The sequence below is a fragment of the Pseudoliparis swirei genome, chromosome 13 (assembly GCF_029220125.1).
Source record: "Pseudoliparis swirei isolate HS2019 ecotype Mariana Trench chromosome 13, NWPU_hadal_v1, whole genome shotgun sequence".
Classification (NCBI taxonomy): Eukaryota; Metazoa; Chordata; class Actinopteri; order Perciformes; family Liparidae; genus Pseudoliparis; species Pseudoliparis swirei.
The window spans coordinates 21,863,804-21,873,707 of NC_079400.1; the positions used below are offsets into that span (position 1 = coordinate 21,863,804).

The 9,904-nt window shown below is 47.6% G+C and overlaps 2 protein-coding genes across 4 annotated transcripts in view; one reads left to right on the forward strand and one right to left on the reverse strand.

Moving 5' to 3' along the window:
- The window catches only part of LOC130203485 (chromobox protein homolog 2-like), a 13,303-nt gene extending 9,787 nt beyond the window's left edge, over window positions 1-3,516 (reverse strand). The window contains exons 1-2 of one of the 2 annotated variants that reach the window (XM_056429681.1): window positions 3,376-3,516; window positions 3,246-3,289 (exon numbers count right to left, since the gene is read on the reverse strand). In XM_056429681.1, the coding sequence (XP_056285656.1) occupies window positions 3,246-3,289; window positions 3,376-3,441 (110 nt within the window). In that variant the 5' untranslated portion in view covers window positions 3,442-3,516. Of the gene's footprint in view, window positions 1-3,245 lie in introns of both variants that reach the window. The other variant, XM_056429680.1, reaches the window with a different exon arrangement.
- A 1,272-nt stretch (window positions 3,517-4,788) lies between these two features.
- On the forward strand, window positions 4,789-8,748 carry LOC130203487 (cytochrome c oxidase assembly protein COX11, mitochondrial). Of its 2 annotated transcripts, XM_056429685.1 has the most exons (5): window positions 4,789-4,898; window positions 5,372-5,695; window positions 5,769-5,921; window positions 7,867-7,992; window positions 8,075-8,748. In XM_056429685.1, exons 2-5 carry the CDS (start codon window positions 5,372-5,374, stop codon window positions 8,255-8,257), a joined length of 786 nt encoding a protein of 261 aa, XP_056285660.1. In that variant the 5' UTR covers window positions 4,789-4,898; the 3' UTR covers window positions 8,258-8,748. The 2 variants fall into 2 exon arrangements, with proteins under 2 accessions (XP_056285660.1, XP_056285659.1); XM_056429684.1 differs by having other exon boundaries at window positions 4,790-5,695.
- Window positions 8,749-9,904: the final 1,156 nt, after the last annotated feature.

Genomic DNA, 9,904 nt, shown 5'->3' on the forward strand with positions numbered 1-9,904 from the left:
CCCCCGCAAAGCAGCGGGCCCGGACTCCGTCTCCCCCTCCACCCTGAAGCACTGTGCTGACCAGCTGTCTCCGGTGTTCACCGACATCTTCAACACCTCCCTGGAGACATGCCACGTTCCAGCCTGCTTCAAGGCCTCCACCATCATCCCCGTCCCCAAAAAACCCAAGATCACAGGACTCAATGACTACAGGCCCGTCGCCCTGACCTCTGTGGTCATGAAGTCCTTTGAACGCTTGGTCCTGTCACACCTCAAGACCATCACCGACCCACTCCTGGACCCCCTGCAGTTCGCCTACAGAGCCAACAGGTCTGTAGACGATGCAGTCAACATGGCCCTTCACTACATCCTCCAGCATCTGGACTCCCGAGGAACCTACGCCAGGATCCTGTTTGTGGACTTCAGCTCTGCCTTCAATACAATCATCCCGTCCCTGCTGCAGGACAAGCTCTCCCAGCTGCACGTGCCCGACTCCACCTGCAGGTGGATCACAGACTTCCTGACCGACAGGAAGCAGCACGTGAGGCTGGGGAAACACGTCTCAGGCTCCCGGACCACCAGGTTCCCCCCAAGGCTGTGTTCTTTCCCCTCTGCTGTTCTCCCTGTACACCAACAGCTGCACCTCCAGTCACCAGTCCGTCAAGCTCCTAAAGTTCGCGGATGACACCACCCTCATTGGGCTCATCTCTGGTGGGGACGAGACCGCCTACAGGTGGGAGACTGACCACCTGGTGACCTGGTGCAGCCAGAACAACCTGGAGCTCAACGCCGTAAAGACAGTGGAGATGGTTGTGGGTTTCAGGAGGAATGCAGCCCCACCCGCCCTCTCATCCTGTGTGACTCCCCGTCGGCTGTGGAGTCCGTCCGCTTCCTGGGCTCCATCATCTCCCAGGACCTCAAGTGGGAGCTGAACATCCGCTCCATCACCAAGAAGGCCCAGCAGAGGATGTTCTTCCTGAGGCAGCTGAGGAAATTCAAGCTGCCAGGAAGATGATGGTACAATTCTACACGGCCATCGTTGAGTCCATCATCTGCTCCTCCATCACCGCCTGGCACCCTGCAGCCACAGCCAAAGACAAGCGCAGGCTGCAGAGCATCATCCGCCGGCCGAGAGGGTTATCGGCTGCAATCTGCCTTCCTCCAGGTCCTGTTCACTTCCAGGTCACTGAAGCGGGCCAGAAAGATTGTCGCTGACCCTCCCACCCTGGACACTCCTGTTCGAGTCCCTCCTCGGGAGGAGGCTGAGGTCTATCATGACAAAGACCACCCGCCACACCAAAGTTTTTCCGTCGGCAGTCGGGCTCATCAATGGAACCCGGACTGACTGACTGTCACCCCAGGACTACCACCTCTTCTTCCACCTTCCTCTCTCCTCCTTCTTCCCGCCTCTTCCTCTTCCTCCCTCCTCCTCCTTCCTCCTCCTTCTTCTTCCCTCCTCCACACACGTCACTTTAACATGCACTTTAACTTGAGGCCTCCTCCACACACATGCCACTTTATTTGCATGCACTTTAACTTAAACACACGCCACGCGTAACATACACTTTTAACTAAAACACCACTTGAAGCACACACCCAAACACTTTCACATTACTTGTTGTCTTTCTGTCGTGTTGATTGTTGTTTGTTTGTCATGTCCAAATGTTGCACCTTCCACCAAAAAAAATTCCTCGTTTGTGTAAACATTCCTGGCAATAAAACTGTTTCTGATTCTGATTCTGATTCTGATAATACAGGTATATAGTTTGTATAATACAGGTATATAGTGTGTATAATACAGGTATATAGTGTATAATACAGGTATAGTGTGTATAATACAGGTATATAGTGTGTATAATACAGGTATATAGTGTGTATAATACAGGTATAGTTTGTATAATACAGGTATAGTTTGTATAATACAGGTATATAGTGTGTATAATACAGGTATAGTGTGTATAATACAGGTATAGTTTGTATAATACAGGTATATAGTGTGTATAATACAGGTATAGTTTGTATAATACAGGTATAGTGTGTATAATACAGGTATAGTTTGTATAATACAGGTATATAGTGTGTATAATACAGGTATAGTTTGTATAATACAGGTATATAGTGTGTATAATACAGGTATAGTTTGTATAATACAGGTATATAGTGTGTATAATACAGGTATATAGTGTGTATAATACAGGTATAGTTTGTATAATACAGGTATATAGTGTATAATACAGGTATAGTTTGTATAATACATGGTATATAGTGTGTATGATATGGTATATAGTGTATAATACAGGTATAGTGTGTATAATACAGGTATAGTGTGTATAATACAGGTATAGTTTGTATAATACAGGTATATAGTGTGTATAATACAGGTATAGTGTGTATAATACAGGTATAGTGTGTATAATACAGGTATATAGTGTGTATAATACAGGTATATAGTGTATAATACAGGTATAGGTTGTATAATACAGGTATAGTGTGTATAATACAGGTATAGTGTGTATAATACAGGTATAGTTTGTATAATACAGGTATATAGTGTGTATAATACAGGTATAGTGTGTATAATACAGGTATAGTTTGTATAATACAGGTATATAGTGTGTATAATACAGGTATAGTTTGTATAATACAGGTATATAGTGTGTATAATACAGGTATATAGTGTGTATAATACAGGTATAGTTTGTATAATACAGGTATATAGTGTGTATAATACAGGTATAGTTTGTATAATACAGGTATATAGTGTGTATAATACAGGTATATAGTGTGTATAATACAGGTATTGTGTGTATAATACAGGTATAGTGTGTATAATACAGGTATAGTTTGTATAATACAGGTATATAGTGTGTATAATATAGGTATATAGTGTGTATAATACAGGTATAGTTTGTATAATACAGGTATATAGTGTGTATAATACAGGTATATAGTGTGTATAATACAGGTATATAGTGTGTATAATACAGGTATATAGTGTGTATAATACAGGTATATGCAGCTCTGTGGTGAAGCGAGAGGGTCTCAGACTAAACGGAGGCCGTGCTATCTGGCGCCGCTCGTGCCCGTGAGTTCGGCTAACAGCCTCTCCGGGTGAAACGGCTCGGATAAAGCGGACCGAGCGGAGCCGCAATGGCGGCCGCGTGCCCGTCCGAACGCTCGAGACAACAGAACCCGCGGTTCGGTCGCGCGGCTCGGACGCGGCGCCTCCATTGTTGGGTGCCATGTTTGCGTGTTGCGGGACTTACTTGGACGACCACCCTCTCCACTTCACCAGATACTCCGCCTTCCCCTGCGGAGAGAGACACGAGCCGTCAGCGCGGGCCCGCCGGACCGGAGCCCGGGCCCGCGGGGCCGCGCGGCCGGCGCGTCGCTTACCTTTCTCGGCCGTTTGCTGAGGATGCATTCCGCATCGAATACCTGTCCGACTGTGACCCCCTCCATTACTACAGCAGGCAGCCCCCCGGAACGAGCGCGGAGCGCGCGTGACCCGCCGCGGCCACCGTAGGTCCTCCTCTTCGGGTATGTTATCATGTTATAAAGCCCTATTATTATTATTATTATTATTATTATTATTATGTAGGGCTATATTATAATAATATACACGTATATGTATATTATAATACATATTATTATTACTATATCATCATTATCTATATTATTTTTATCAACATTATTACTGATGTTATTATTAATACTATTATTATCATTATTACGTTGGTCTTCATATATATTTTATATTACCATTATTATTTTAATTAATATTATTCTTAATAATAATATAATGTTATTGTTATTTTACTCCCTTCGATATAAGGTAAATGTCTTCAGGAACCCAAATCCTGCTCCTCCATCACCGTCTGGCACCCTGCAGCCACAGCCAAAGACAAGTGCAGGCTGCAGAGCATCATCCGCTCGGCCCAGAGGGTTATCGGCTGCAATCTGCCTTCCCTCCAGGTCCTGTTCACTTCCAGGTCACTGAAGCGGGCCAGAAAGATTGTCGCTGACCCCTCCCACCCTGGACACTCCCTGTTCGAGTCCCTCCCCTCGGGGAGGAGGCTGCGGTCCATCATGACAAAGACCACCCGCCACACCAAAAGCTTTTTCCCGTCGGCAGTCGGGCTCATCAATGGACCCCGGACTGACTGACTGTCACCCCCAGGACTACCACCTCTTCTTCCACCTTCCTCTCCTCCTTCTTCCCGCTCCTTCCTCCTCCTCTTCCTCCCACCTCCTCCCTCCTCCTTCTTCTTCCCTCCTCCACACACGTCACTTTAACATGCACTTTAACTTGAGGCCTCCTCCACACACATGCCACTTTATTTGCATGCACTTTAACTTAAACACACGCCACGCGTAACATACACTTTTAACTAAAACACACCACTTGAAGCACACACCCAAACACTTTCACATTACTTGTTGTCTTTCTGTCGTGATGATTGTTGTTTGTTTGTCATGTCCAAATGTTGCACCTTCCGCCAAAAAAATTCCTCGTTTGTGTAAACATTCCTGGCAATAAAACTGTTTCTGATTCTGATTCTGATTCTGATTCTGATCTGCTTTTGCTGGCGGACATGACCATAACAGAGACAACGTTCTGTTAGTTATAAACTATACATTATTCCATAAATAAATAATATATGCTTCCCTGAAGCATCGTTCTCACTTCGTGTATTATGACCACACACACACACACACACTGCACGTGACTTTAAGCCAACCGGAAGCAACCCAACATCTCAAACGATCCTCAACATTAACGTCTGTGTGCGGAACCTTCACGCGTGTGTTTTACAACGAGGACCTAATTCAATGTGGCACAAGTGTTACGTCTGTTTCTCTCCGTGGAACATGTTGGTGTCCGGCGGTGACTGACAGGAGCTTCTTCTTCTTCTCAGGTATCTGCGCGTCAAACATCACGAACACATAAAACACGTTTAATAACCGAAGTAACGCGAATAGCGGTATTAGCATGTGAGCTAAGCTAGGAAGCTCTCCAGGTCACCTCGTGATTCTGGGTTTTCAGTAACGCACATGCGCAGTACGACGCAACTGGTGAGATGAAGAGTGATCTTTCTAATAAATTTAAATGACTAGTGATCGATATGTTTGATGGGGAGTGATCACACATGATGTATTGAGGCTCAAGCAGCTTATTGAATGTGTTAATAAGCAAAGTTACTTTTTAAATGCAGTTTGGTGATTTTTCTGGAGGAAACCCAACGGATTGGTTCTTGAAAGTATTTCATGTATTGATGAGTTGATCGGCTGAAGATTAATCGGCAACAGCTCTGCTATCCATTGATCCATAATACGGTGACTTTGATTAGCGAAGATAACATCCTCTCCGGGTTCTCCCGGCGTATTGAAGATGACTCAGCCGGGCGCCATGCTGCTCCTGCTGCGGCCGCCGCGCTCCGTGATCCTGACGCGCTGCGTCCGCGCGCTGCGGCTCGCCGCCTCCGGGACGCCGCGCTCCGAGGCCGAGCGCCTCCTGCGGCGCCGGCTCCTCCCGCCCGCGCGCCTCCGCCCGCCGAGCCGCGGCGCCAAGAGCGGCGGCGGCGGCAAGTCGGAGAGCCGGCAGCCGGAGTGGAGGAGCCGGAACAAGACGGCGCTCACGTACATCGCCGCCGCCGGCGTGGGGATGGTCGGCCTGTCGTACGCCTCGGTGCCGCTGTACCGCCTCTACTGCCAGGTGAGGCCCCGCCCCCTCGCTCGCCGCGGCCCGGTAACCCGCCGCGTCACCGCCCGCCCTCTCTGCCCGCCAGGCCTCCGGGCTCGGCGGCACCGCGGTGGCCGGACACTCGGAGCAGGTGGAGGCCATGACGCCGGTGAAGGAGCGCGTCATCAGGATCTCCTTCAACGCCGACACGCACGCCAGCCTGCAGTGGAGCTTCAGACCCCAGCAGACCGAGATCTACGTGAGACCCGGTTCCCCCAGACGCCCTGTTCACGGCTCTGTGTTCCTGGGGTTTTCTTGTGTTCTCTTTTGAGACCCAGTTCCTAGCCCCCGGGTCCTGGCCCCCGGGTCTGGACTCCTGGGTCCTGGCCCCTGGGTCTGACCAGTGGCGGCTGGTGATTTTGGGGGCGATTTGGGGGACGTTTAAATATCACTCAACAATGAGAAAGAGGTTTTGAGTGGAATATAGTAGAACACAAAGCTTTATTTAAAGAACACAGCGTCCTCAACACGATCCAACAACAAGTATCAACACACTGTAACTTTAGCATGAGAGGTTCAGAGCAGCTTTAAGGAACATGGGGGGCGGGGCTTCAGAGGGTCACACAATAGAAGAGGTTCACCTCACATGGAAGAGGTTCAGAGCAGAATAGAGTCAGAGAGATCACATGTTACATGGGGGGACAGAGCTGAGAGAGAGAGACATGTTACATGGGGACAGACAGGAGTAGACAGAGATCACATGTTACATGGGGACAGAGTAGAGTCAGAGAGATCACATGTTACATGGGGACAGAGAGAGAGATCACATGTTACATGGGGACAGAGTAGAGTCAGAGAGATCACATGTTACATGGGGACAGAGTAGAGTCAGAGATCACATGTTACATGGGGGACAGTAGAGTCAGAGATCACATGTTACATGGGGACAGAGTAGAGTCAGAGATCACATGTTACATGGGGACAGAGTAGAGTCAGAGAGATCACATGTTACATGGGGACAGAGTAGAGTCAGAGAGATCACATGTTACATGGGGACAGAGTAGAGTCAGAGATCACATGTTACATGGGGACAGAGTAGAGTCAGAGAGATCACATGTTACATGGGGACAGAGTAGAGTCAGAGATCACATGTTACATGGGGACAGAGAGTCAGAGAGATCACATGTTACATGGGGACAGAGTAGAGTCAGAGAGATCACATGTTACATGGGGACAGAGTAGTCAGAGAGATCACATGTTACATGGGGACAGAGTAGAGTCAGAGATCACATGTTACATGGGGACAGAGTAGAGTCAGAGAGATCACATGTTACATGGGGACAGAGTAGAGTCAGAGAGATCACATGTTACATGGGGACAGAGTAGAGTCAGAGAGATCACATGTTACATGGGACAGAGTAGAGTCAGAGATCACATGTTACATGGGGACAGAGTAGAGTCAGAGATCACATGTTACATGGGGGACAGAGTAGAGTCAGAGATCACATGTTACATGGGGACAGAGTAGAGTCAGAGATCACATGTTACATGGGGGACAGAGTAGAGTCAGAGATCACATGTTACATGGGGACAGAGTAGAGTCAGAGAGATCACATGTTACATGGGGACAGAGTAGTCAGAGAGATCACATGTTCCATGGGGGACAGAGTAGAGTCAGAGATCACATGTTACATGGGGACAGAGTAGAGTCAGAGATCACATGTTACATGGGGACAGAGTAGAGTCAGAGAGATCACATGTTACATGGGGACAGAGTAGAGTCAGAGATCACATGTCACATGGGGACAGAGTAGAGTCAGAGATCACATGTTACATGGGGAGAGAGTAGAGTCAGAGATCACATGTTACATGGGGACAGAGTAGAGTCAGAGATCACATGTTACATGGGGACAGAGTAGAGTCAGAGATCACATGTTACATGGGGGACAGAGTAGAGTCAGAGATCACATGTTACATGGGGACAGAGTAGAGTCAGAGACATCACATGGGGCGCTAGTAGAGAGTGCTCAGTCAGATGCACCGTTTACCCGGGACAGAGTAGAGTCAGAGATCATATGTGGGAGGGGACAGAGTCAGACAGAGGGTCCTGACCCTGGGTCGACTCCCTGAGAAGCCTGAGAGATCACATGTTGGGTGACTCAGAGTAGAGTCAGGAGAAAACTAACATGCACTGGTCTGTGCAGGTGGTTCCGGGTGAGACGGCCTTGGCGTTCTACCGAGCGAAGAACCCCACCAACAAAGCCATCATCGGGATCTCCACCTACAACGTGGTTCCCTTCGACGCGGGCCAGTACTTCAACAAGATCCAGGTAGTCTCGTCCTCCACGGTCCGGCTTTGCCCCACCAACGCGACCCGGTGATGAGCGTGGTTCTGTGCTGGTCTCTCCTCAGTGCTTCTGCTTCGAGGAGCAGCGCCTGAACCCCCACGAGGAGGTGGACATGCCGGTCTTCTTCTACATCGACCCCGGGTTCGACGAGGACCCCCGGATGGCCCGCGTGGACACCATCACGCTGTCCTACACCTTCTTCGAGGCCAAGGAGGGCCAGACGCTCCCGCTGCCCGGGTACAGCTGAGGGGCCGGGAGCCGGGTCCTGGTTCAGATCTCAGAGACAAGGAGGAAAACAAGACTACTTTTTTTGTGCTTTTAATTTGAAAAAACACAGACTTTTACACTGAAAATCCAATTAGGAAATTGAGTTAAGTGAGAAAAATACAATATTTAGATATTATTTTAATCCTCAAAGAATCTGAACTCCGATTTTTATATATACATATATATAAAAAATTATCAGATATACTATATGTTTGTGTTATTGTTATAGATGTATGTATATATATTTATATATATATATAAATCTGATCATTATTGCTGCAGAGAATTGTGCTAAAGATGAATAAATAAAGACGATGGACTGAATCTGCCTTTCAGCTTTTTAATAAGTTAAAATTGAACATTTAGAATCCTTTTGTTTCTTTTGTTCATTTCATGACTTCAGATTTAATAACTCAACTTTAATTGTTTGTTCCACAAAATAAATGCAAGAAAAAAAGATTGTAAAACATCTTTATTTCACATTTGTTGTTATTTTCTGTTCCCAGTTAATTTTTAAATGTTTAAAATATACACTACCGTTCAAAAGTTTGGGATCACTTAGAAATGTCCTTATTTTTCAAAGAAAAGCATTGTTTTTTTCAATGAAGATAACATTAAATCAATCAGAAATACACTATACATTGTTAATGTGGTGAATGACTATTCTAGGTGGAAACGTCTGGTTTCTAATGAAATATCTCCATCGGTGTATAGAGGCCCATTTCCATCAACTATCATTCCAGTGTTCTGATGGTACATTGTGTTTGCTAATCGCCTTAGAAGACTAATGGATGATTAGAAAACCCTTGAAAACCCTTGTGCAATTATGTTAGCACAGCTGAAAACGCAAGTTACGTATGTAACTATGGTTCTATGAATCCTGGATGACCGCCAGAGGCGGTGCTTAGCACTGGATTTCTTCCGTCTCGAGCATACGCAGGTCGAGTCTTAATGACAACAAAGTCACATGTGACCTCGGATGACCCGCCCACTGGGTATAAGTTCCGGTGTCATCCCGAGATCAGTCCTACGGAGTCTTCTCGCGAACTCACGAGATTCCGAGTGACCAAGAACTCTGGCGGTCATCCAGGATTCATAGAACCATAGTTACATACGTAACTTGCGTTCTATTTCATCCTTTCTGACAGCCAGAGGCGGTGCTTAGCACTGGATGACTTGTACCAACAGAGTCACGAGGAAACCCAGGGAGCCTACCGTGTATGGGTCAGGCAGAGGACTCTGGACGAAGAACCACCCCCAGTGGGTGAGGGGTGGCAACGTTCACCCTGTAGAACCTGGTGAATGTGCTTGGTGACGCCCAGGAGGCTGCGGCACATATATCCTCCACTGGGACCCCTCTCAGGGTTGCCCATGATGTGGAAATACTCCTGGTAGAATGGCCCCTCGCTCTGTATGCACAGGCAATGGCCTCCACAATCCAATGGTATAGGCGCTGCTTTGAAAGGGCCAAACCCCTCCTAGGCCCGCCATAGCAGATGAAGAGCTGCTCCGATTGTCGTATGCCTGTGGTAGCTTCGACAAAGGCTCTGAGGGCCCGTACTGGGCACAGGAGCTTTGACCGCTCCTCTCCCGATGGGGGGTCGAACTGTGCCAGCCGGACAGGCTG

What these genes read in the sequence shown, in the direction of transcription:
- LOC130203487 (XM_056429685.1), top strand. Translation starts at nt 5,372, where the DNA reads ATGACTCAGCCGGGCGCCATGCTGCTCCTGCTGCGGCCGCCGCGCTCC. An exon ending in CCCAGCAGACCGAGATCTAC is followed by an intron (nt 5,922 to 7,866) that starts GTGAGACCCGGT and finishes TGGTCTGTGCAG; the next exon opens with GTGGTTCCGGGTGAGACGGC. An exon ending in AGTACTTCAACAAGATCCAG is followed by an intron (nt 7,993 to 8,074) that starts GTAGTCTCGTCC and finishes GTCTCTCCTCAG; the next exon opens with TGCTTCTGCTTCGAGGAGCA.